This window comes from Girardinichthys multiradiatus, chromosome 12 (genome assembly GCF_021462225.1).
Source record: "Girardinichthys multiradiatus isolate DD_20200921_A chromosome 12, DD_fGirMul_XY1, whole genome shotgun sequence".
Lineage (NCBI taxonomy): Eukaryota > Metazoa > Chordata > Actinopteri > Cyprinodontiformes > Goodeidae > Girardinichthys > Girardinichthys multiradiatus.
The window spans coordinates 28,583,527-28,611,250 of NC_061805.1; the positions used below are offsets into that span (position 1 = coordinate 28,583,527).

Here is a 27,724-nt window from a genome sequence, read left to right on the forward strand (position 1 = left end):
TGATTCTGAGACAACAATGCAGTGTTTATTATGCAGCATCAAAGATAAGTGATGCAACAATGAAATACATTATTAAGCTGCAAGAAAGCTGATGACTATTGATCAGCTTTCTTGCAGCAACTGATTTTGATGTATCAAGACAAGGGATTTGATCAAATAAAACATGATTGTCATTCAAAATTAAAGGTGATTGTAATGTGAAATGACTAATTATTTTACTTCAACTACAGAACTGATTATTATGAGGAACAAAAGACGATTTTGAAGGAAATATTATAAGTGTAGTCCAGAAATAAAAACTGAAAATGATGTGGTATGGAAACACATGATTGTGATACAGTTACATGGTGGTGATGGCAGGTATGATGACCTGAGTGACTATCAGGCAAAAGGATGTGCAAGTGATGCAAGAGTAGAAGTGATTTAAAGACACATGATACAGACTATTATGACAGATGCAACAACGCAGCAAATGCGATGCAACGCAAAACGTGGCATCAAATCCCATTTTATTATACTCAAACAGGTTATTCTTGTGGAAAATCTGATTATTGTCTTCTGTTAAAAAAAAACTAGACAGGTAACTGTGATAACAATAAGGATGTTGCAACAACACAGCCAACTCTGGAACACCAGTATTATTTACAAGTGATTGTGCTGGAGACAATGGAGTGATCTGCACAGCTGATATATGTAATAAAATGAAATAGATGATTTTAATAAAACAAGTCAGCCCATTTCAATGAAATTTTTGAATTATTGTAATAACATGACCAACATATTGTGACAACACGGATTTTTGCAAAGTCATTGTTTAACAACATAGGAGATTATATTGAACTAATTGAATGTAACTGTGCTGCAGCAGTAGACGTAATCTTGACATCATGATGCAGGGATAGTGTTCTAAACTGATATACTAGGAGTGTATAAAAAAAATCAAATAAATCAGTTTTCAGATTGCAATGCAGAAAATCTGAAAAGAGTTCAAAAATCTGATTAATAAAAATAAGCTCACAACTGTGATGGAGTAGATCTGAATATAATGACAAGGTAGACAATACTGGGTTTCTAAAACCTTATACAAATCAGGTGCCATACCTTAAGTTATAATGATGCGGTTAGGTAAGGCAGATGCCATTAGTGTGGAAGGGTTGCTAGATTCTAGTGGTGATGCAGCTTTAGGATTTATGGTACCATGTACAGAAACAAATACATCCTGTTGTAAAATACAGATCCAGATAAATGCAGATCTTGGTCTGTATTGTACCAGATACAGACAGAATTTTAATTTAAAATTAACAATTTGAATGCAATATTATAAATATAATTAGTTTGTCCATTTTGAAAATAAGTTTATACTGTTTAGGAATTTAGTGTAATTTCTACAAAGCTATGACATTTGATATTATGTTTTAATTTGTAGTTGCTAATTGAACATGCATTGTGAATAACCTTTGGGGTAAGAAGAGTAAATACCCTGAAATGATTTTGAACCTCATGTGTGACATATTGTGACCCAGAACTTGATGCTAAATTAATGTTTTATTTGCAAACAAGTGCTGAAAGGGGTTACTGCTTGCTTTAATGTCAGAGACCTTTAACTCAGGCCACAACCTCTGTCGGATTTCAAAAATAACAGAGAGAAACTGGAGTATTCTGTTTGTGTTACAGTGACTTAACTGGTCCGCCCACCATGTTCTGTCTGTGTAGAACGTGTACAGTTTCTGAGGCAGAGACAGATCTCCATAATTACGCTCGCCTATTCAGCAGCACGGCCTGTGCGTCAGCGCAAACGTCATGTTTGAGGTGCACGGCGAGAGACAAGACACTGGAGAGGCCTCCTCACATGCTGCAGTATGCTGGGGTGGCTGCTGCTGCTGCTCTAAGGCAGATGTGCTGCTATCCTCTGTCGTTCAGCTGCACGGTGACAGATTGAGGAGAAGTAGCTTTATCTGTCAGTGGCTCGACCGTGCAAAAGACAAAACCACTCTTATTAGAAATACAGTCAGCTAAAAGAGATGTATCGCTGCAGAGTGACTGGCATCCAGCCTACACCCAGAGATGACATATTGATTCAACTCCAGTACAGCTATAAGCCCCATATAATTGTTAAATATAACCTAATGATTTTAAAATGTGACGCTTGGTCTAGTAGATGCCAGATAAAAACTTGACGGCGGGCAACTAGTCCCACTTTCTTGGTCATTCATGCACTCTTGTCTGCTGTAGCCACCACATTTAAGTTTAAGCTTCTGTCCGCTCATTTAGGAGTCAGAACATGTTGCTTAACCGGAAATTTGCATGTATATTACCTTCCGTTATATTTTTTTAATATTACTCATCACGATTTGAACAATTGCACTTGAGTGAAAGAACGAAAGAGAGAAAGAAAGAAAGAGCCTAATTTGGACAGCTTTGATTCGAACTAATTAACTGTATGCAGGTTTAGAGAGGCCCAGCATGACAACGAAATGATAATAATCACAACCGCAGTGTTGATGAGAATGATTATGACAATTACAGTACAGCCTCTAAATTGACAGGCTCTTATATTTCATTCCTGCAATGATCTCAAGGCAGTAAAATGAAGCAAAGTCTTCAAGGCAGATTTTATCCAGCTAGAGCTGGTCTAAGGCACAAGAAAACAAAGCTGCTGCGGCCTACTGTTCGCAGGGGATCCCAAAAAGCAAATGAAAAAGCAATTAATTACTATTATTTATTTACTGCCATCCATCCATCCATCCATCCATCCATCCATTGTTAAGCTTATTGTAATGTGGTTGCTGGAGTAACAGGTCCAGGTAGAGAAACACTAAAATCCTTTTCCCTACCAAGTCTTCAACTAATTCCAGGCAATCCCAAGGTGTTCCCAGGCCAGGTGGGATATATATAGTCACCCCAGAGGGATCTACCTCTGAGTCTCCTGAAAACCTCCAAAGGGAAGAGTCCAGGGGACATCCTGATTAGATACCTGAACTGATTCTTTCTGATGCAGATGAGCAGCCTGTTTGAATTAAGCTTCCCCAGAGGTCCTCATCTTACCGCTAACAGTGAGCCAATCCACACTTTGGAGGAGGCTAATTTCATGCTCTCACTATTTCACAATCCATATCTCATGTAACATAGAGAGACTAGTAAATTGAGAGCTTTACTTTTTGGCTCACCTCATTCTTCAACACAACAGACTGGACCATGGCCCAACTTCTTGAAGATGAGGCCTGAATTCATCCATCTCCCATTCCACAGACCCCTAGAGACTCCACTGCTTCAGTCAAAGACTAACCCCTAAGCAGGAGGGAGCAAATGACCTTTTTCTGGTTGAGAACCATGGCGTCAGACTTAAAGTGCTGCTTCACACGCGTCTGCAAACTGTTAAAATACACACTGAAGGTCACAGCTTAAAGATGCAAAAAGAACTACATCATCTGCAAAAAAAAAAAAAAACAAAAAAAAACAAAAAAAAAACAACTAAACAAAAAACTTAAACTAAAAAGAAATACTAAGCTGAGACCTTTTAGTTCCCAAACCATGCCTTGAGCTCCTGTCTATGAATGCCACAAACAGGTTTCATAACAAAAAGGGAACCTAGACTGAGACCAAGCTTATTTTTGTGAATGTGGACACACCTCTGGCTTTGGGTATACAAGAACCAACAAGCCCTGAAAAGCAGCTAGCCGGGTATGGAGCAGGTATGGAACATGTAGATCCTTCAGGTCATGAGAGACCTGTTTACTCACTGTTCCCAGGTCTGAACTAAACAAAGGGAGACAGCATTTAGTTTATATGCTACTCAGCTCTGGAACAAACTGCCTAAAAACCTGAGATTTGCAGAGATTGCTTATTTAAATCAGGACACTTTACACTGAGCACCTTAATAATTGCCACAGCTTTTCCAATAAAAGTAGAAGATTTTTCCATCAGTTCGGCTTTATTGTGTCTTAGCTTTTTATTTGTTTTAAATTTGGATTTGTAATTCTTTCTTTTTGTGTGATGCTTGATATTTTTATTTCATAAATACAATTAAAACTGTTTTGCCTTTCCTAGGGATGCTGTGAAGTGTGATCCCTTGATAGTGGGATTAAACTCTCCAGTCCTCTTTCTTGAAAATTGGGACCACCGCCCCATTCTGCCACGTCACAGGTGTTAACTCTATATTATGGTTTGCAGGTAAACCATGAATGGGGTGTTAAACGCAGAGCAGACACACAATTAAGAGCTATTTGGGTTGCTGTGGTGGGTGATTGGGTTATGACTAAAAGAGGGATCCCAAATCAAATTGTTATTAGGTCCCCAAACATTCTTGGACCTGTACACTCAGAAAGTAGTGAAACTTAAGTCAAAACGGCTGATTGTTCATTACCAACCAGTGCATCCAGCTTCGTGGATGCATTCGCCTTGCCTTAAGCTGTGAAATATTCCAACAGTGTCCCCAGATCTTCCTAAAAGCAGATCAAGGAACAGAGATCAATGGTGTCTCACTTTATACATGATCTGCTTTGATGCGGGTCCTCATCCTTTCCCTTCTCCCCGTCTCCTCCTTCATCTGTCCTCATCGCAGCCTTCATCTGTGCGCGCCGCACATTTTATCCCAGCACCAAGCAAAAGCAGCAGCAGCAGCAGACACTTATCCACACACAGAGAACATTGTGCCGAGGACGCTCCAGTCAGAGACATCTGAGAGAAAGAGAGAGAGAGAGAGAGAGAGGAAGGGAGAGAGATTCTGCTTGGCACACAGCGCCCCTGTGGCAATGAGACTTTGACTGACTGGCTGTCTGACGGAGGATTCTGGAGGACAACGCAGCTCTTCTAATCCTTTTCACACCCTTTTCTGTGTCTCGTATGTCATTTCGGAGACCTCTGATGGTTTTCTAGCCTCTTTTCGCCGCTTCTTGCCACCTCAGCATCGGACTCTGCTTTTTATTCCGCACCTCTCTTCCTCCATCTCCTTCTTGACTGGCCGAACCGGGGCTGATTTCAGCTAACCTGGGCCGGGCCGAGGGGCTTTTCGGCGAGCCTTATAGCTGAGATTTGGCACACGAGATGTGCGCTTTGGGACCCGGGACCTGGGCTCTCCCCTCGGTGTGGGGAACCCCTGGCTCGTGGCAGTGCTTCTGGTGGTGGCTCGTGGCGGTCGGGGTGACGGTGGGCTCAGGGGACCCGTGGATGTCCGCGGAGGCATGCCCCTCGCCTTGCTCCTGCAGCAGCACCAGGATCTCCTGCGTGGACCCGGAGCCGGGGATCAGCTCGTTCCCGGTCCTGCAGAGCGAGGCGGAGATGGAGAACATCACCGACATGTGAGTGTGGAAGCTGTCAGAACCGCATCCCCAGTCAGCCTAACCAATTTTATTTGAAACATAATTTAATCGCGGCTGCGCTACCCTTCCAACAAATAAAGAAACGCTCACACTTCAAGCATCCTGTCTTGCTGATGTTCGGACAGCAAAGAAAGAGCCAGGATGGAGGGGTATTTAAAAACCATTTCATGCAACGAATTGTAACCTCATGCATGAGTCTAATGCGGCTTTATTGTTTCAGATTGTCCAGACCTTTCTACTTGCACGATTCATGTGCATAATACACTTATTGCAATCAGAAGGGGCATCAATTATTATGCACAAAATGTCTTTTTAAAACAAATCTAATTTCTGACAGAGTTTATACATAAGAAAGAGTCCCCCACAGTCTATGTTTGCGTGCGTGTAGTCATCAGACACCACAGTCCAAATATTAGCACAGACACTTCCCAAGATGGCTAATATGAGTTTGTTTGAACTGAGATGAGAGAATTGATGCTGAAGGGGAATTTGTTTAAGCAGCAATTTTCTACTCAGACTGAATATCTTTGCTCATTTTTGAAGACTAGATCCTTCTTTGGCTTTTTGGGTTTTGGAGTCATGTAAATTCCATTTTAGATGAGGAAACCTGAAAATGAGCTTCTTTTTTTTTTTTTTTTGGCAGAGGTAAAAACGTCCTTGTTAATATGACTTTGGTTGGATAGAAACAAACCTTATCACCGGCCTTGGAGAAGCCTTGGAGGCTGTTTAAATGAGCATGAGAAGCAATCATGGAGTACTTGGCGACAGTTTGAACCTAAAACGACATTGCCAAAAGCCGTGAAGATGGTGAAACTTGTCCGTTAATTGCGGAGATGTTCCGATTTCCTTTGTTTGGGGGAATATTCCTCGAGATGTCAGGAGTTGGTCAAAATATAATGAGATGAGTCCAATTTAGGCTCTTGTACTCAAATACAGATGGTTGTGAAGTGTAATTTCTGACGGGCTTGTGCAAAATGCAGTCGCTTAGTCAAACATATTTAAATGCAGTTCGCCGCAATAACGTACGCAAGTTTGCAAAATTAGAATAGTATTACTGGATTATGTATGAAATGCCCGGTTATAGCCTTTCTGAAATAACTCATTTCAAATTATATATACATACATAAAGTAAGTAATACTTAGCAAACTGAAGTCTGTCAGCCTACTCTGAGACACTGAATAATTAATTTGTTTTTTTATATACCTCATTTTAAAGATATTTTACCATACAGAAAACCTTGGTAGTGTTAAAACCTCTGTAGCTTCATTGTTACTACACTATTCAGAAATTCCTTCTGAGTCATCATTTGTTAAATTAACTTTGAGAAGCACATATACACGGATTAAGCATAAGGTTGTGACCAACACGCTGACTGCCCCTTTTGGGCTTATATTTGGCCTATTTTGCCGTCTTGCACGTCACCTTTGAGGAAGCAATGTTCACCTCTGCTTGAAGAAGGTATGTTATGCCCGATCAGGGTCTAAATTCATTAGTGAGTTTCGAGAAAAATTAAATAATGTCAACAGATAATAACAACAACAGAGAGTTGATGGGAAATAATGTGGATTTGGAGAAGGTTTTAGGTGATAGAACACAACAATAGTCGCGTAACTAAACCTTATATGTTGCAATTACAGTCTTTGAACGCCTTTTCTGTTCCTGTGCATAATGTCAGATTAAATTTTTTCACACTTAAAAAGTGCCAAACAGCTAAAATGTTTTAGATAATTCTTTATCAGGGCTGAAGGAAACAAAATAGTTTTTGTAAACCTTCTGATTTGGAAATGGTTTCATGTACAATTAGCCTGAGGGCTTGAGCCATACAACTAGCACTGCTATGACTCTGTTATGTCTGTAAAATAACTAATTCTTAAATTCTCTCCTAGGGTTTTGTTTAGCTTGAAATGCTCTCAGCCATCTAATCCCAGAGCTGTAATATATGAGAAGTACACATGCTCGCTCAGTTCTTTTCATGCACACTGCTGCTTGCAAACCGTCTCCTGCTGTCCCCTGAAACACAAGCGGGTCAAGTGCTTTGCTCAGATGCTGCTAAAGGAAAAGAGGCGAGAAACCATTCTGCTTCCTTGCTTTCTGAGAAGCTACAACAGTGTTTTCCTGTGTGATGTACATCAGCTGCAATCCTTGAAAAAGTTTATTTAAAAAAAGATCTCTGTTTATGCAGGCTTAACATGTTTATGTCTTGTTGACAAGTTCCTGCTTGTGCTTCCTCATGTTAACAAGTTATCTTTGTGTTATGCACGCTTCTATCCCCCGACAGTTACATCGCAAACCAGAGCAGCTTCTCCTCCATTAATGACAAAGACCTACACCACTACAAAAACCTCAGGAACCTGTGAGTCCTTTATGACATTATATTACCTGAGAAACAACATTTACTTGTAATTGTGTATGATATAAAAACAATTGCTGTGTTTTTTATTTTATTTTAACAGTGTTATTAAACATATATGTCTCATCATATTAAAAGTATTAAAAATGAAATTTGGGGCTGTTAAAACTTACAGTTTATAAACTTTTCTTCTGTTGTTGTTTGCATAGGCACTCTAGTTTCTATCTCTAATCTCCCAAATCTTAAAGATAAAATAAAAAAACCTTTTTGTTTAGATTAAGAAATTGATACCAAGTACATGATTTCAGTGGGGGGTGGACCTGCTGTAGCATAACCCAAAATTCACAGAAACTTGTGGCACCATGTGGCTCAAAGGCTGCAGTCCTCAGCGCAGCTCTCCCCCAATTTTGAAATGGAATGATACCGGTTCCGATTGTGATTCCTTACTTTGATTCCAGTTCCTATCGATTTTCGATTGCAATTCTTTTAAGAGGCAGGGTCAAAAAGGTTTATATGGTTCAAATTAGCTAGTTAACCAGAGATCTTTCTGGATGAAACAGTCTGAACTTCTCTATTAATTTTAATTCTATGAACCTTTTACTTTTTGTTAACTTTACTATGGATTTCTCACAGGGCTATTTTCTACCAGTATTTCAATATCAAACCTATAAACTTGAATATAAATGTTATATTCAGGTTTTCACAAGGGTACACTTTCATAACAGAGCTTTGTTTCTGAAAACCTCATTAAACACATTTTCACATATTCAGTGTCTGATGCTGCAGGTACTGACACATGTTACTGAGCTCTCACTGATGGGCTAACCTGGTGCCGAATATCAAACAAAGACAAACAGCTTGTTCAACCCAGTCCAGATTAGCAGCAGGTATAGGATTTAATCAGAAACAGTTATTGTTGAGGAAAATAACCATATCAACGTTCTCAGGCATTATGCGTGAGGTTTCTGAACAGATAGTGTCTCCTGCAGTGGAGAACACATGTTTGCTGGGTGTAGAAGAAGCTTGAATGCATAAATATGAGAAAGTGAGATCTGGCAGCAAAGGATACGTCCTTTGTTGGTTCACCCACCATGCAGTAGGGTCCTCAGAGCTAATTTAGTAGGACATTGTGGAGTCTGATCAACAGTCTGGCCAACGTGAGCAATTTCAAGTGTTTGTCTATGAAAAAATACATGTGCTGATGTTAGCTGGGTATTTGCATTTAAGATGACCCGCCATTTTAGGCCCAGTGTAACTTGTTTGCTGCCTCAATGTTGGTATAAGTTGTGGAGAAGGGCCAGTGTAACACCATGAATCAGGACGTGTTTAATCACGTTGGTCATGTTGGAAGTGTTGCACTGAGCCGATTGGTCATTTCTTTTATTAAAGTTAAGGCTTCTTCTCTCAGTCAATGGACTAGATATCTAAACTAGGAGTCAAAATGAAAAATTTGAACAATTCCATGAGAATCGTAATGTTAGTCCCGGTTCCAATCAATTCTCCAGACTTGATGCCCTAGCCTATGAGCATCTAATGAATAAAGGCCACTAGTCCCACAAAACCTTCAACAGTTGAGAGCCAGCTTTGTGTTACAGACTTTACTTAAAAGACTTTACTCAATATTTTCAGCATTTCTTACTCATCCCTTAAAGACTAACAAAGTAACTGCTTATGAACAAAAAAGTATAAACTTTTATATCTCAACACAGATTCCCAACATTCCCAACATTTTCCTAGAGCTTTTTTTATGAGGAGAGCCTCTAAACAAACTTGGTTCTTTAAAGAATAAAATGCACTTATTGTTTTACACCAGCATGTCCCAATATGCCATCTAAAACAGTTAAGCTTAATATGATTCATAGTGCTGGCAGATTTAGGTTTAAAGTAATATTGGACACTTTTAGTTTTACCCACGTTTCTTCTGACTGAAGGTTGTGTTAATGTTGTGGTGCGGTCCAGCCAGAGTCCCAACTTGAATCTCTTAGAGAATTAGTGGACAGAGCTAAAGATAAGGGTGATGGCAAGGAGGTCTTCCAATCTCAATGACTTGGAGCTTATCACCAAAGATAAATCTACAAGATAGCAGTAGAAACATGCAAAAAGCTGATCACCAATTATAAGAAGGATTTAACTGCTGCCAATACATATTTTTCCTTTGATTATTGAGGATGGTATTTACACACCATTTGTTTTTATTAAATATAAAGAAAATGTATAAATATGCACTGTTTTAAATTCAAACTCTTTTACATTGTTTTATTGTCTTTCAAGTGATACTTCATTTTTTTTTATCAGAAAAAAACTTCTTGGTTGAATGAAAATAATAAAAAAAATTAATCTGCAAGGGATTTAAATAGTTTTGGGCTTAACTGTATTAGCTCCTTATTATGGCATTCAGTATTTTCTTTCAAAAGAAATTAAGCATTTGTTAATTATATACAAGCTGAACTGTTAAATATGTTCTTTTGGAAGTTTTAAGAACCCTTATCATCCTTCCACTTATATATTATTATAAATTTATTTATATTGTACATTTAGTGCCGTAAACTTACTGCATGGTTTCTAAAGGATTTATCTACAGTTGCATTACAGGTCAGCAAGTCAGAGTTAATGAAAACAGAACTTGTTCTAGAGAGTTTTGACCTTTTGGATGCATTTTTCTCGTTATAAACACCACAGCAGCAGCCCCATAATTTGCTGAAACGGTTTTCCTGCTTTTGATATTAATAACGTGTTTAATGTTTTTAATGTTCCCAAAAACTCTAATGATAATGATATGTTTGTTTGTTTTGTGTCAGAACGGTGACCAACAGCAGGCTGACATACGTATCAAAGCTGGCATTTCAGAGCAATTTAAAGCTACAGTATCTGTAAGTAAAAGTGTTGTTTTCTTTCTTTCTATCAACAGGACAAATGCTGTGCAGTTATGTTCTTTACTGTTTGTGGGCTAATTTGTGGGTCGCTTTGATATAAATGGGTTCAAGAATTGTCACTGTATAAAAAAGTAAATATTTTATTTACAGTTTGTTGCATCTATGGCTGATGTGAAAATAGAATTATATACTATTATATAGTTCTTATATATTATTCAATTCAATTCAGTTTTATTTATATAGCGCCAATTCACAACACATGTTGTCTCAAGGCACTTCACAACAGTCAGGTACATACATTCCAATTAATCCTAACAATTGAACAGTGCAGTCGGAGTTAGCTTTTTATTCAAATTGGATAAAAAGTTTTTCTATCCAAGGAAACCCAGCAGATTGCATCCAGTCAGTGACTTGCAGCATTCACTCCTCCTGTAATATATAAAGGCATATTTCTAATATGAAGAAATGAATCACTAATTGAGGTAAGAAAGGAGGTAAGAAAGCACATGAAGGCCCAAAATTAAGAATCTGAGCAAGATAATCCATCTAAATTATTAAGGAATTAATAAAGTTTTTCCTAATTATTTTTGTTTTGTTTATATTCAATGCCATTCACTTATGCATGGTTTAATCTCCAGGAATTTGAAAGACAACAACCTGTCATCCCTCTCCTGGAGGATATTCAAACACCTCAACATCTCATATCTGTGAGTAAACAGAAGCTTTCACCATCACATTCTTAGTGTCTATTTGCTTTAAATGGGTGCATATAGGATTCCTGATGTCAACTCAAGTTTTGATTTTATTTTTTGCCAACCTTAAATCCTTAGGCAGTTATTTTAAAACTTAGATTTAGGCTGCAAAGATGTTGGATCAAAACACAATCAGGCTGTGACTGATTGTTGTGCCATCTACCTCCAAACAAGCATGGCTCATAAAATACCCATCAGAATTAATGTCTGTTATTGTTGTGAGAAGTGTTTAGTTACTATAGTGAGGTGTAAAATATATATCCCATGTGTGCCCAAAGAAACCATTTTGAGTTACTTCATAGTGTCTGAATATGTCTGACAGTTTCTTTGAACTCCCCATAATCTTCTTAAATGAGCTGTTTTGCACGTGCAGGAAAACTGTAATTGGGTATTCTGAAGGAAAATTAGATCAGCAGGATTGATAAAGCTCTCATATCTGTCTGCAGAAAGAATAGCAACATCTGGAAAGAGCTTCTCTCTGTCTCTCAGTAGTAACATAATAAGCCAACCCATTCCAAAGTTAAAGCCAGAAAGAGGGGAAAACAGCAAGCTAGCCTTTACAGAGAACTACTGAAATATAAGCCCTCTAACCCCACATTGTTTAAGGACAAAGTTGCTGTTTTACCAAATACGTTTACAGATTTTTTTCAATTCATCATCTCTACATGTATGACCACCATTCATTTTTTTATGTCTGATACGTTTCAACACAACCTCACATTGTTCTACTTAATGAGGTACAGATTAAGTGATTACCTGAACCCAACAGCAATATGTAAGACTGACAGCATTCCAAGGTCCATTAAAAAAATTGTTTATTCCCTTAAACATTGATTTCTAAATTCATCCTAAGGTAAAACATTGGTTTTATATTGTTTAAAATGAATATCAACTCTGAAAAAATGACATCTTTGTTATATTGATTGTATGTTTTTTTCTCTATGGGTTAAACATTGTCAGTAGCTGTAACAAATAATTGAAAAATGCAAATTATAGCCAAACACCTATAAATAGTAAAACCAGAGAATACTAAGGTGCTGAGTATAATGGCAAAATGCATTTATCCTGGTCTAAGAATGAGAAGGTGAAGGATTTTGTGGATCATGAATTCCTGCCATGTCTTTAAATTGTGTGTGTTGTTTGTGAAATGCTCCAAGTGTGAATAGTGCTTCTGTATTGGGATCAAGAGTGTGGAATTTACAGTGTTCTGCTGTGTCAGGACCTGGTATGTTACTTGTGCCATTATGGGACTTTATTTTTGTCCTTTTTCAAAACGAAGAATCAACTGAACACCTGGGAGATGAGTTTCAATGTTATATGAGTTCTTCCAAATGATTAGAAAATTATTAGCCAAATTGACAAGAAATTCGGTCACGCCATGAATTTCTGTTTCAGTTTCTAACATCTGGCATGCTGAGGTTCATAAAAAATCCATATAGTGTCGATGGGATTATCTTATTGTTGGGTCATTGCTGCAATATTTGAGACATACTGTAGTTGTGTCACTTTTTTGCAGTGGTGCAGTGGTGCATATTGTATGGTAATACTACACTATAGTGTGACGAGAGTATAGGAATTTTAAAGTGATACCCTCATGCTTTCCAGAGCTGTAGTTAAAACAATTTGCAGTTACTAAGTTTTAACTTTCTGTGCTTGTCTACATACATGAAAATTGTGATCAAGTGCACAATAATATCCACCCATTAAGTGATCAGTGGATGGTGTAACCATATCCTAAAATGAGATTGTTTCCAGATTTTACTCTAAAGACAACTATTTTGATCTGAAGAGCATGAACTTGTAGCACTGCAGCTGGGTCCTTTTTACACTCACTGCTTTTTTTCTTTTGCTGACATTTTGTCATTTTTTAAAAATTATTTTATTAGTTGCACTTTTTGTTAGTTTTTTAACTTTAACAGTTAGTGTAAAAAAAGAACAGGAGTTGGCACAACAGGCAAATTACAGGTCCTTCTCAAAATATTAGCATATTGTGATAAAGTTCATTATTTTCCATAATGTAATGATGAAAATTTAACATTCATATATTTTAGATTCATTGCACACTAACTGAAATATTTCAGGTCTTTTATTGTCTTAATACGGATGATTTTGGCATACAGCTCATGAAAACCCAAAATTCCTATCTCACAAAATTAGCATATCATTAAAAGGGTCTCTAAACGAGCTATGAACCTAATCATCTGAATCAACGAGTTAACTCTAAACACCTGCAAAAGATTCCTGAGGCCTTTAAAACTCCCAGCCTGGTTCATCACTCAAAACCCCAATCATGGGTAAGACTGCCGACCTGACTGCTGTCCAGAAGGCCACTATTGACACCCTCAAGCAAGAGGGTAAGACACAGAAAGACATTTCTGAACGAATAGGCTGTTCCCAGAGTGCTGTATCAAGGCACCTCAGTGGGAAGTCTGTGGGAAGGAAAAAGTGTGGCAGAAAACGCTGCACAACGAGAAGAGGTGACCGGACCCTGAGGAAGATTGTGGAGAAGGGCCAATTCCAGACCTTGGGGGACCTGCGGAAGCAGTGGACTGAGTCTGGAGTAGAAACATCCAGAGCCACCGTGTACAGGCGTGTGCAGGAAATGGGCTACAGGTGCTGCAATCCCCAGGTCAAGCCACTTTTGAACCAGAAACAGCGGCAGAAGCGCCTGACCTGGGCTACAGAGAAGCAGCACTGGACTGTTGCTCAGTGGTCCAAAGTACTTTTTTCGGATGAAAGCAAATTCTGCATGTCATTCGGAAATCAAGATGCCAGAGTCTGGAGGAAGACTGGGGAGAAGGAAATGCCAAAATGCCAGAAGTCCAGTGTCAAGTACCCACAGTCAGTGATGGTCTGGGGTGCCGTGTCAGCTGCTGGTGTTGGTCCACTGTGTTTTATCAAGGGCAGGGTCAATGCAGCTAGCTATCAGGAGATTTTGGAGCACTTCATGCTTCCATCTGCTGAAAAGCTTTATGGAGATGAAGATTTCATTTTTCAGCACGACCTGGCACCTGCTCACAGTGCCAAAACCACTGGTAAATGGTTTACTGACCATGGTATCACTGTGCTCAATTGGCCTGCCAACTCTCCTGACCTGAACCCCATAGAGAATCTGTGGGATATTGTGAAGAGAACGTTGAGAGACTCAAGACCCAACACTCTGGATGAGCTAAAGGCCGCTATCGAAGCATCCTGGGCCTCCATAAGACCTCATCAGTGCCACAGGCTGATTGCCTCCATGCCACGCCGCATTGAAGCAGTCATTTCTGCCAAAGGATTCCCGACCAAGTATTGAGTGCATAACTGTACATGATTATTTGAAGGTTGACGTTTTTTGTATTAAAAACACTTTTCTTTTATTGGTCGGATGAAATATGCTAATTTTGTGAGATAGGAATTTTGGGTTTTCATGAGCTGTATGCCAAAATCATCCGTATTAAGACAATAAAAGACCTGAAATATTTCAGTTAGTGTGCAATGAATCTAAAACATGTGAATGTTAAATTTTCATCATTACATTATGGAAAATAATGAACTTTATCACAATATGCTAATATTTTGAGAAGGACCTGTACACTGATGTAGACCCAGAGTAGTCTAACATGTGATGGTCAAAATCATTTTTACTTTAATTGCTGTGTAAAATAAAGGGATTCTACTTATTCTTTACTTTACAAGTCGGAAGTCACAGTGATGCAATAATGGAAACCTTTTAATTAGCTTGCAAACAAGATGTGACCTTGTAGAGAAAAAGATTACCTGAAATATTAGAGTTTTTTGTCAGGCTGGTTGAAACCAGAGGTCAGAAAGTTACAATTTGCTTGCTTTTGGTCTATTGTTACTCAGTCTTTGTCAGGGTTCTTCACTATGTGTGTGTTTGTGTGCTTCCAGAATCCTGTCAGGAAACCCTTTGCATTGCTCCTGTGAGAACATGTGGATCAAGCTCTGGTTAGGAGAGGAAGCAGACACTCAGGGGCTGCGCTGCATTGAGGATGGAGGAGCACGCAAGCCACTCTCAAGACTGACTTTACCTAACTGTGGTGAGGACACACACACACACACACACACACACACACACACACACACACACACACACACACACACACAGAGACACACACACAGGAACTGGAAAAACATCCACAAGCTGTTCAGCATCTGGAGACAACACACATGCTACCAGCTACCTTGATTGAGGTGTTTCTACAAAGTTCTTCATTTTCTAATATTTTGCTTCCTTTCTGCGTTAATGTGCTGTGTTAATTGTGTGTTGCATAGAAGTGTTGGTGTTTCAATGCAGGCTGAGAATTGGTACTGTGAACCAAATGTGCTAAGTGTTTTGTCAGTTCACAGTGGGTGTGGGGAATGTATGAGTGAATAAGGGAGCTTTTCTGATATCACCTAAGAGAATAACTGTACAAAGAACACAATTCACACAACGACAACAGCCTCTGCAGTAATCAGTTATCCATATCTGCTGTTACGTGTGTGTGTGTGTGTGTGTGTACAGGCTGCAAAGAAAATGCTGCCCACACTTTAGTTCAATTACACAGAGCTGTGCTTAGCTTGTATATTCTAATTTCGCTCCCCACACATAAAAGGAGCAGAGGAAGCTGCAATGTCCTACACATCAGTGTCCAAAGAAATGAGCAAAAAAGGGAAAGCAAGCACACACACTTTAAGAGTTGATGTTTCATGGTGCTTTATGCCACAAAAGTGACAGCGGCACCTTTGTATATCTACATGCTGTAGGGATTTATTGGATGTGTATGATGTGTATAAAATAGAAAGCTCTTTGAGATGCTCTTAAAGGCCAAATAATCTGAAATGCCTGCAAGTTGTTCTCACTCAGCAGGTTCACTTTGTTTTATCCTGGCATTATCATGTTCTCTTCATCAGCCTCTTCATTTTCTCCTGTATTTATAGCGAGCTGCATGAAAACATTGAACTTACAGAACTACAAGAACAATAAAGTCTTTTTACATCCACTTAACTATAAAAAATGACTAAAAAGTGCAAAGATGCAGTATGCTTCCCCTGTTGGGAATAATGTCTCTGCATAACTAGCAGATAACTTCGTAACAGTGTAGAGATTTATGAACAAGTGTATTATGGACCTTATCTAGAAGTTTTCTCTCACTGCAGGGCAGACTCCTACAGACCTTATGCATTTATGTGCTGGCTTAAGGGAATGTTTATCAAGCTTGAATGTATAAATGTCAGCAGTTAATTGAGACTTTATTCCTCTCTGCTTTATATGCCCTGCATGAATTTTTCATGAATCTTCTTTTTTTGGACTCTCTTCTGTTCATAGACAGGGTCGAATTACAGCTTGACCTGTCTGAATGTCTGCATTGGACCAACTCTTGTTCTTTTTTCACTTTTGCATCCTATAAGTATCAGACTAAAATTGAAAATCTCTTAAAGATTATTTAGAGTTTGCATTTCATTTTGAGTTTATCATTTTGAAACAGCGTTTATTATTTTGGACATTAATTAACATCCGTATAATTCTTTTAAACTGTGAAAATCATAATTTGTACATCTGTTCCTTTCAGTTGTGCAAAATAGCCCACTTGTGCAAGCAATATGAAGGTGAAGATTTAGGAGATCTGTCCAATAAGGGTCGTAACTTGTAGACCCAAAGGACTGGCTCTGAGATTTAAAAGCCCAATCTACATATATTTAGCCGCAATAATAAATAGCTGCGTATGGAACATTGCAGAAATAGCAGCAGTGAATGGAATCAGTGAAATCTCCCTTTTTTACACATAATAAATCTGTTTTAGAAGTGTTGGTTTACCTGCACTACAGTAATGTAGCCGTTAAAACAATATTCTGAGGACATAATATGTCATGATCCTTACACTCTATGGATCTGCTTGGAGATAACTTTCTCACTACAAAATGTCATTTTAGGAAAAAGCCACTTCAAGCTAATGCTATACATTTAAATACTGGAAAGGAATTTAGAAAACTCATCTAAATGTGTTGCTGTTATTTATTTGGCTCAAACACTCACAAAAAATGAGTTCCTGCTGCAGCTAATTATTGTGGCTGAACATGTGGTACTAACATTTGGAGAGAGCGATTATTGGTTTAATTTGAAAGCACAATCTGTGGTCATCAGCAGAGACAGTAGATACATAAAAAATAACACTATGCATTTATTTACATAAGAAAAGTTATGCTTTCCCATAACCAACATCCATGGTGTGCCTGACTCTTGTGGCTGTAGATTTCTGCAGAGCTTACAGTTCTAGCCCTGCCACAAACTGTGTTGTGTCCATGGCCCTTAACCTTGGGTGGTTCCTTCTTTAAAAGACTAAGGTCTAATGCAAAAACATTGTTTAATAACCCTGATGCAAAAAGTGTTTTAACACAGAGACCATTTTTGGTCCACGAGAAGAGATCCATCCTCTTCACCTACTTTTGTACACGAGTCTTTCCCAATTTTGGGGTGGGGGTGCAGGGATTAAAAGTGCTTACTCCCTTCTTTTCTGTGTTGCCAATAAGCAGCTATGCATCCACATAGCAACATATTACCATTAGAATCGTCTTTTTTGTAACTATTCTGTTTAATGTTTACAGCAACTGGCTGTTGCAACCTGCTGTTATGTATGCTTTATCATCATCAACTTTAGAGAAAATTTGCTGCTAAAGCTCTTTTTGTGTCAGAATCGTGCATTCTAAAATTACGTATCTTTTTGAAAAACAATGGAAAGGCCACATGTAATTTTTGTCTCATAATTTAAAGATTTTTAGGTATTCTTGCTCAAAAATATATTTGTGCTTCAGCTGGACTTCAGCTAGATCTAAAAAAACAAAAAACAAAATCATAAACCTGGAAGAATTATTGCCCTGTCGGTGGTGACAGTGTAAACTATCTGGTCAGAAATAGCCCAGGGCCATCAGGACACTCAGGACACAAACAATAAGTTCACTTACAGGAAGCTAACAATGTCATTGATAACTCCTATTGATCTGTCCCCTCTGCATCCCCTCCATTAACTGAGTTTATTTTTAGCATTAGCATAGTCACAACAGGGCCCCTGGAGAGGTAGGCAGGGGACCCCCGGTAGAGTGACATATGAGTAGGAGGACGTGGAGGGGAAGGAGTGCCAAATGATGCCCCAGGGCTAACTGTGATACACCAAAGGACCTCTCAGTCTGGCCAAACTGCTGGTTGTTGTGCCTCATCTGTATTTCTCATTTTCCATTTGTCTGTCTGATTCATGTGTGTCCCTGTGTCTGTGCCTGACCATTTCTGACTGACACTGTGAGGGAGGCACAAAAGAGAGGAAATGCCCAGTGAAGCCCCAGGGCTGAGCTGACACTGATCTCTATCTGTTAGCATCCACCGACAGAATACTGCCGGAGATCTGCTCTAAAAAGCTTGCTGAAAAGGCGGCTGACCGATGCAATTTATTACAGATGTGCCGTTCTGAGTTTACTACAGCCCCGCTCATGCAATATAAAATCTAATCCACTGTGTGACACATAAAAAATGTTGGAGTTCAAACAGCTGCAGGTGTTAAAAGGCTCGCACTGTCTAAAACAATAAAACTGGCACATAAAACTTAGGAACTACTCAACACAGCGTAATTTGCTTCTAACACTCTTCTTCCAGCTACGTGCCTTACTTGCTAATCTAAAATTCAGAATTTTTAGGGGTTTTTTAGGCTGGCTGAAGTCTGCAAAGTTTACAGAGCTGGCCCAAGGTTGGTAGAACCTGAGAATAATTTGTGGGCCCTTTTCCAATTCAAAAATTAAAATATGCTGTATATTTCATCATTATGCAAAGAGTGATGTATTTTAAGCATTTATGTGGGTTAATTCTATACACAATGACTTACAGCTGATGAAAACACAAATATCAGTTTCTTATTAATATATTTAATATTAATATTTCTTATTATATAGTGTCCAAAAAATTTTGTTTACACAGAAATGTTATGTTTGTGACATGTTGTAACCTACAAAATTAAGGAACACACTGGACATGAAAGTTGCCCAGGAGACAGTCACTGACACCCTCCACAAGGAGGATAAGACACAAAAGATCTTCCACAGAGTGCCATATCCAAGCATATTTATGGAAAGTGTTGTGGAAGAAAAACCTCTGGTTGAAAAAGCCTTCATCTGTATTATGTACTGTTCTTTTTGTTTTTGAGAAGATGAGTTTAAGATGTTTATTAGTAGTAAAGCTTGATCACCAAAATTACCAGAAGTAAATGTTTGGCATGGATCACTCTGTGTTTAATGAATCTATATAATCGATGAGTTTTACTTTTTAAACTGAATTACTATAAAAATAAAATTTTTGATAATTTTCTAATTTACACCCATATTTGTGTACAATTGGTGCATTTATAACCATTTCTTTAAGAAATTGAATCTCTTATAGAGCCCAAGGCCCGCCAGAGCCCCAAGCATAGTAAGCCTATAGCTCAGAATGGCCCTGCACAAATGTGACTATCTGGGGAAAAAAAGCTTTATTATTGTGGTCTGGAAATGGAAGCAGACCCATTACCAGACCTGTCTGCATGGGTTTTCTGTTTTCATCTGTCTGCTTTTTATGTTTGTCTGTCTCGCTGTCACTTCATCTATTTGCTTGAATGACTTTGCCCCTCAATCGTTCCCCTTTTTCTGTCTTTAAACAAGAAAACAACATGTAGGCACAAGCCTTAAACGACAGTGCAGACTAGCACGGGTTTACAGCACGAGTTAATTGTAAAGGTATACTGCTGTCCTTTAAGAGCAGTGTTTTGCTTACAGTAAAGGGTTTATAAGCAGCTCTAACAACTGAAGAGCTTAGCTGATTAAAGCTATGAAGTGAATCATCTTTATTGGACAATTGGACAATTCTGAATGAGACAACATTTAGTGTGTGTAAAAAAATACAACAATCTTTTTGCATAGCTGAAGCACATAAGGGTCTAGAGGGATGATATCCACCCTAAATGTTTTTCTTCACCTCTATGGGAGGCTGTGTAACATACAATCAAACCTAACTAATATCTATATCTATTTTTAGATCAAACGAGATACTAATATTATAATTAATCTGATTTAAAAGAAATGAAGTAAAAATATTTATTCAAAACTCTCCATACCTGAGATTGTATTGGGAAAAAAATGTTAAAATGTATATAATCCTTAAACTTTGTGATCGTTTTAATGTTTAACCTGTAAAGTGGATCTGTATTGTGAATTTCCATATTTTGAATCGTAAATTTCAACTATTCCGAAATACTTTTTATTAAATCAACAATCAACATTCCATTTAAATGAAATGCATGTTTTTCTTGTAACAAAAGACATCACTCTTTTCTCATTCAGGTATTTTGTTTTTTGGATGCTTCAGATATTCAGTGTACATTCTTTCTATTTAGAACGGCATTGCAAATTTTTGAAAAAAAAAAATTGTCTAACCAGGAGAAACTTCAATTTTATCTTCTGTATGATTGCTTTTTGTCAAATGTTTTTATTTCTCTGGTTTTGTGTTAAAATTACCTTCTGCCAAGTGTTTACAATATACAGGTCCTTCTCAAAATATTAGCATATTGTGATAAAGTTCATTATTTTCCATAATGTCATGATGAAAATTTAACATTCATATATTTTAGATTCATTGCACACTAACTGAAATATTTCAGGTCTTTTATTGTCTTAATACGGATGATTGTGGCATACAGCTCATGAAAACCCAAAATTCCTATCTCACAAAATTAGCATATTTCATCCGACCAATAAAAGAAAAGAGTTTTTAATAATAAAAACGTCAACCTTCAAATAATCATGTACAGTTATGCACTCAATACTTGGTCGGGAATCCTTTGGCAGAAATGACTGCTTCAATGTGGCGTGGCATGGAGGCAATCAGCCTGTGGCACTGCTGAGGTCTTATGGAGGCCCAGGATGCTTCGATAGCGGCCTTTAGCTCATCCAGAGTGTTGGGTCTTGAGTCTCTCAACGTTCTCTTCACAATATCCCACAGATTCTCTATGGGGTTCAGGTCAGGAGAGTTGGCAGGCCAATTGAGCACAGTGATACCATGGTCAGTAAACCATTTACCAGTGGTTTTGGCACTGTGAGCAGGTGCCAGGTCGTGCTGAAAAATGAAATCTTCATCTCCATAAAGCTTTTCAGCAGATGGAAGCATGAAGTGCTCCAAAATCTCCTGATAGCTAGCTGCATTGACCCTGCCCTTGATAAAACACAGTGGACCAACACCAGCAGCTGACACGGCACCCCAGACCATCACTGACTGTGGGTACTTGACACTGGACTTCTGGCATTTTGGCATTTCCTTCTCCCCAGTCTTCCTCCAGACTCTGGCACCTTGATTTCCGAATGACATGCAGAATTTGCTTTCATCCGAAAAAAGTACTTTGGACCACTGAGCAACAGTCCAGTGCTGCTTCTCTGTAGCCCAGGTCAGGCGCTTCTGCCGCTGTTTCTGGTTCAAAAGTGGCTTGATCTGGGGAATGCGGCACCTGTAGCCCATTTCCTGCACACGCCTGTGCACGGTGGCTCTGGATGTTTCTACTCCAGACTCAGTCCACTGCTTCCGCAGGTCCCCCAAGGTCTGGAATCGGCCCTTCTCCACAATCTTCCTCAGGGTCCGGTCACCTCTTCTCGTTGTGCAGCGTTTTCTGCCACACTTTTTCCTTCCCACAGACTTCCCACTGAGGTGCCTTGATACAGCACTCTGGGAACAGCCTATTCGTTCAGAAATGTCTTTCTGTTTCTTACCCTCTTGCTTGAGGGTGTCAATAGTGGCCTTCTGGACAGCAGTCAGGTCGGCAGTCTTACCCATGATTGGGGTTTTGAGTGATGAACCAGGCTGGGAGTTTTAAAGGCCTCAGGAATCTTTTGCAGGTGTTTAGAGTTAACTCGTTGATTCAGATGATTAGGTTCATAGCTCGTTTAGAGACCCTTTTAATGATATGCTAATTTTGTGAGATAGGAATTTTGGGTTTTCATGAGCTGTATGCCAAAATCATCCGTATTAAGACAATAAAAGACCTGAAATATTTCAGTTAGTGTGCAATAAATCTAAAATATATGAATGTTAAATTTTCATCATGACATTATGGAAAATAATGAACTTTAATATTTTGAGAAGGACCAGTACAGTACTTAATTGTGGTTAAATCATGGCTAATCTTTATTACAATTACTCAGTTCTGATAATTATTTTCAGCTGGTCATAAAATTAATATTACAAATGCCAGCAGACAATTTAATTTCCTTTTTTTAGATGTAAAAAATCTTATCTCAAATATCTGGAACAGTATTTTTTAAGTAACAATAAAATAAAACTAATAGAGAAAAGTGGAAAGGTATGTATCTAAAATGTAAATTTCTGAATTTCTCCAAGTAAATTTTAATCAGTCTAGATAGAACAAATATACTTATGGATATTTAAAGAAAAAAAGCATAACAGACATTAAGGACGATCTTTGAGACTTGTGACATTTTTATTGTGATAGGGTCAACAGCATTCTGGATAGCTGAAATGTTCACTTTCACTGGGCAATTTGGAATTTTTCTAAAATGAATATGTGGTTTAATATTATATAATGAATTGGCTTGGCATACTGTTACCAGAAAACAGAACTGTGGCTGTCTAAAACTACAACTTTTTCTTTCCCCTTAAACATTATTTTGGTGTTTAACCATAGCTGACATTGTCTTTTGTGAACAGGTTTTGTTATAATAATGTAAATAAATTAATGGCTAGGAACAAAACAGAAAAAATAAATGTCAGTGTCCTAAAGATATGCATGGATGAAACTAAAAGATAAACAAAGGAAGCAGATCAAACTAAATGTCCCGATGATTGGTGTTCTGGGTGACAATCTGTCTGGCAAAAAGAAAGCAGTAATGAGCCTGTTTCTACAAATCTCTGACGTTTATACTTTCCATTTTTCTATTATCCCTCTTTGAGAGCAGAAGCTGTTTCACTGTGTTCAAACAAACAAGACAAACAACCAACTTACAGACTTAGTGTCTGCTACTCTTAGAAATCACAGAGTCTGTGTTTTTTCTCTATTGTGACCGATCAAAATAGCTGAGAGCAATGGCACTTCCAGCAAAGATGTTGAAGTACTCTGTGGCAGAGGTAACTTTGTGTATCACAGCACATGCTCCGGGTGAATAGCAGCAATGTTCACAGGTTAAAGCTGCAACAAACTGTCAAAAGGCATATATGTAAAGTTAATTATATTTATTTAACAATGCTTAATAGATGAGACATTCTTGGCTTTAGTTATTTGTCACTTTTTCCATATTCAAATCATTGTTTACAGGAAATAAGCAACAAACTTCAAAATTATGTTAAAAAAAGAGGGACATTTTTTGAGTAAGACACAAATAAAATGCACAAATCACCACTAAAGAATCCAACAAAGAGTAAGTGCCTTTCATTTACAGTTTTTACAACTAAATGCCTTTTATGTTAATATGTTCCACTGAAAAAGCCTTGGTTTAGATGAATAAAAGCAGCTGGCATTAAGTTTTAAGAAATAATGCAAACTCAAATCAGAATGTCTAATGTTCTTTGTGCATCCTGAAAAAGCTATTTCCACTCGTTTTATTAAAATTTAAGATCTATGTAAATAAAATGTTACTTATGTTACAGACAAAAATACATTCTGGTGTTATGATTAAATCATAAAATAATACAAATTTATGACAGACAATAGATGGTAAATAGGAGCTCATCTTCTTGAAAAATCAATCAGCTAAAAAATACAACTTTGACTTCAAGCTGTGCCTTCAGATCCTTACAGTTAACTTTAATTTAGGGTACTACAGACTGGCAGAAAAAATTGTTCAAACACCTAGCAAGTCTTAAATTAATCTTTTATGGGGCTAAGAACAGGGGGAACAGTTATATTATGCCAATTAAAAATGAGTTCATCACCTACAGAAAAACCTTAGTTGGAACCAGAGCAACGAGGGCTTCACAAAACATGGCAGTATCAAACAATGTGTGGGGCAAAGATGAAAAGCATTCTCATAGCATTGTGCTCCCACCACCATGGTTAACTGGGGAGGTAGTGCGTTCTAGCTGATTTCCACCAAACATAGGATACTGCATCCGTACCCAGATCATTCAGTTCTGATATATCTGAGCACAGCACCTACTACCACGTGTTTGCTGTGTTTGCTACGTGGCTTTTCACAACTGAAAATAGGACCTTTTATGGGTTTCTGTTAAGAAAGGCACTTCATAGTATTCTTTTTAGAGGTATAGGATAAATTGTCGTATACAGCTTGTTCAGCTAATTACTTTAAACTCCTCCTCATCTCCACTTGTTGATAAGGCGACCTTTCAGGTACTAGTATTTTATATATTTTTTAAGAAGAACAACTTTACAAAATTTGTAGATATTTTATACTGAATTGTAAGGTTGGCATGGTCAGGGATGTGTCCATATTGCTGTGCTGGTGTGCTTAATGTAACCTGCAGATGGTTGAGGTGGCTGTAGAAGCCGATTCATTGAGAGGTTGTTAAGATATCTGAGTCTGATACGCTAGCTGGCCTGCCACCAGCAAAATGACTGGTTTTTACAACATCTCATGGTGATTGAGAGGGCGTCTCTGCAGATAAGGGCTTTGCTGACGGACATAAGAGGTTAGAGGATGGAAGCTGATAAGAAATCTTTTCAGTTTTATCTGCAGCAGCTGTCAATGCCTATTTCTCCCCTCTCCTCTCTGTGCTCCTCTTCTCACTACCAACAGAGTTTATATGTCAGGGACAATGGTGATGAGGTACTTTTTCAGGCTGATTGGTCATCCCCAGGTCACCTCCTGGTCAAAGCTGGAGACACACACAGAGTCACCAGTGTCTTTGCTTTGACAGAGGCTTCAGACTGTGTCCAATCAATTTAGTGCCTAGCCTGCTATAGACATGCAATGGTAATCAGTGTAACCATCACTGTGTTGAACTCTGTCTCTTTGTCTTACTGTGTGATTGGGGTGAGTGTGCCCTAATGAAAGCAGGAGAAACAGAAAGGGACAGGGAGATTGAATTTGAACTCTTTTCCTGGTGCATCTTTCTTTTTACTCTCTGGTGGGTGTGTGTGTGTTTGGCTGCTTCTCCTTGTTCATTGTAGGGCTTGTTGCGTGCCCTGTGTTTTAAATGGATAAACAAGAGTTGGTCAGAAATCCTAAGTTCACTTCTTTCTGTACCTCCTTCCTCCCCTCTCTCCGTCTCCATCCCCAACTCATTTTCTTTCCTGCACTTTTGTCTTATGTAGAGGTTCCAATGGCCACTCTGAGCCCACCCAAAGTAACCGCAATAGAAGGGGTTAATGTGGAGCTCTTTTGTACGACCTCTGGCATGCCCTCGCCTGAGTTGATCTGGAACATGGAACTGCTCACTAACTCCATGGTAAGCTGTTACACACAATTTTGGACACATACATACATACATCAGTTTGTGAGTTTATTTTTATGCTAAGAATTGTTAAAGATGGTTACAGGTTTAAACTTTCTTAGTTTCCACTTGCCTCCTTTCCCAATATCTTTTCTTGAAATTTTATGTAAAAGACGAGTAAGACTAAAGACTAAATAATTGCAGAAAAAAGGGATATGTGGTTTTAAATAAGAGAACATTCTAAAACTAGTCAAGACTTCATAGAACAACCTTGTTCTACAATTACAGCGGCAAGTCTTTTGGGGTATTCCCTTGCAGGCATTACCCATCTAGAAGGTGAAATTTGTGCCCATTGGATTGGATGGAAAATGTGAACAACAATGTTCAAGTTATGATATAAATGCCTTACCTGAACATGATGTCTATCCCAGTGTAAAGTCTTTTGCATCCTCTAACATGTTTTCTTGTAGTTATGACCAGTATTTAGTTCCATACATCTTCACATCAGGTTTTACCAGCTTCTTTGTCCCTGATAAAGAAAAGCATTCCCAAAGCATTATACAGCCACCACAATGTTTCACTTTGGGGATGTTATGTCCAGGGGATGTGCAGTCTTAGTTTTCTGACACACATAGTTTGCTTGTAGGCCTAACAGTCCAGAAACGACATACAGCTGAACACAGAAGCACTGAGTCAGGAGTACTTGGTATGGGAAAGAAAAACTGTTTAATCATCAATTAAAGCTTTGTAGTTGTTATTTCTATCCATCCTTCAATCCATTAGCTGTTCCTGCCTAATCCATTCAGAATCATGGGGGGACTATCTTCAGGCAGAATACTTTGGGCAGGTCACCAGTCCATAACAGAGACTCAGAGGAAAAACAAGCTTTACTCACACGTTCAAACTAACATTAGTTTATATTGACCAATCAATATAACAGTCATGTTTTTGGACTGTGGACGAAAGCCACAGTACCTAAAGGGAACCCGTACAATCCCAAACAAGTTTCACATTTTGTACTCTTTTTAAAATTTGACAGAAAGATTTTAAACATTTAGTAAGCAAAAACAGATACAACTCAAAGTAACTCATCATTGAATACTGTTACCCAATTCTGTTTTCTCTCACAGATCGAGACTTCTGGCCAGTTTTCAGTGCTGCGGCTCTCAAACCTGTCATCATTGGACCACAACAAAAAGATCAGCTGCACGGCTGAAAATATTGTCGGAGGGAGGGAGTCCTCTTTGCTGCTGGATATACGCTGTACGTTCACCATCTGTCAAGCTGGTGTAATAAAATTAGAACAGAAGTAGACTTTAAAACAGGTTAAAGGTTAAAGGCTTGAAGGATTTCTTTTCATAATTTAATCCATATTAACTTTGCATGTTTTGCTTGTTCTACTTTTAGTTATGATCTAAAATCTGTCTTCTCTTGACTCTGTACTCTCAGTTCCACCTAAAATCACAAAACTGAGTGATGCTATCCCAGACCATCACTGGTGCATCCCTTTCAGCGTTGCAGGTTTGTAAGATAAAAAACATAAACATACATAAAAAACAATTTACTCCAATTTTCATATAATTTGAACATATTATTCTTCTTTCTTTTAGTTCTGTGAACATAAGTGAGCCTTTTGCACCATTTTCATTGTGTTTCCAGCAAACCCAGTACCAGATTTCAAGTGGTATCTGAACAATGAAGAGGTGACAGAGGGGGAGTACATTATGACCATGATCTACGACATCACAGAGAGAGAATACCATGGCTGCCTGCAGCTGGACAATCCCACACACTTCAACAACGGGCTATACTCCCTGGTGGTTAAAAATGAATATGGCCGAGACAGAAAGGAGATTATTGCTCACTTTATGCACAAGCCCTATGATGGTGAGAAGCACATTGAAACTTATTTTATTCTCTGTTTCTATTAATCTGGACTGAGTTACAGAACGAAATGTGTAATTTAAACAGAAGAAGTTAAAACTTGCATATTACAGAAATAAAAAGGTTTAATTTTATGTATTTTTTGCTCTTCTAATCT

At 38.3% G+C, this 27,724-nt stretch overlaps 1 protein-coding gene across 7 annotated transcripts in view; it reads left to right on the plus strand.

Annotated features, from left to right (window-relative positions):
* Positions 1-4,406: 4,406 nt before the first annotated feature.
* Positions 4,407-27,724, plus strand: part of ntrk2a (neurotrophic tyrosine kinase, receptor, type 2a) — a 151,783-nt gene continuing 128,465 nt past the window's right edge. For 4 of the 7 annotated variants that reach the window (XR_007040658.1, XM_047381907.1, XM_047381909.1 and 1 more), the window contains exons 1-9: positions 4,407-5,297; positions 7,598-7,672; positions 10,468-10,539; positions 11,181-11,249; positions 15,186-15,334; positions 25,565-25,698; positions 26,814-26,946; positions 27,133-27,204; positions 27,343-27,570. Coding sequence is in view for 6 of the 7 variants with exons in the window: in XM_047381907.1 (XP_047237863.1) it covers positions 5,044-5,297; positions 7,598-7,672; positions 10,468-10,539; positions 11,181-11,249; positions 15,186-15,334; positions 25,565-25,698; positions 26,814-26,946; positions 27,133-27,204; positions 27,343-27,570 (1,186 nt within the window). In the remaining variant the exon portion in view is untranslated. The remainder of the gene's footprint in view (positions 5,298-7,597; positions 7,673-10,467; positions 10,540-11,180; positions 11,250-15,185; positions 15,335-25,564; positions 25,699-26,813; positions 26,947-27,132; positions 27,205-27,342; positions 27,571-27,724) is intronic. The other 3 variants (XM_047381910.1, XM_047381911.1, XM_047381912.1) reach the window with 3 other exon arrangements.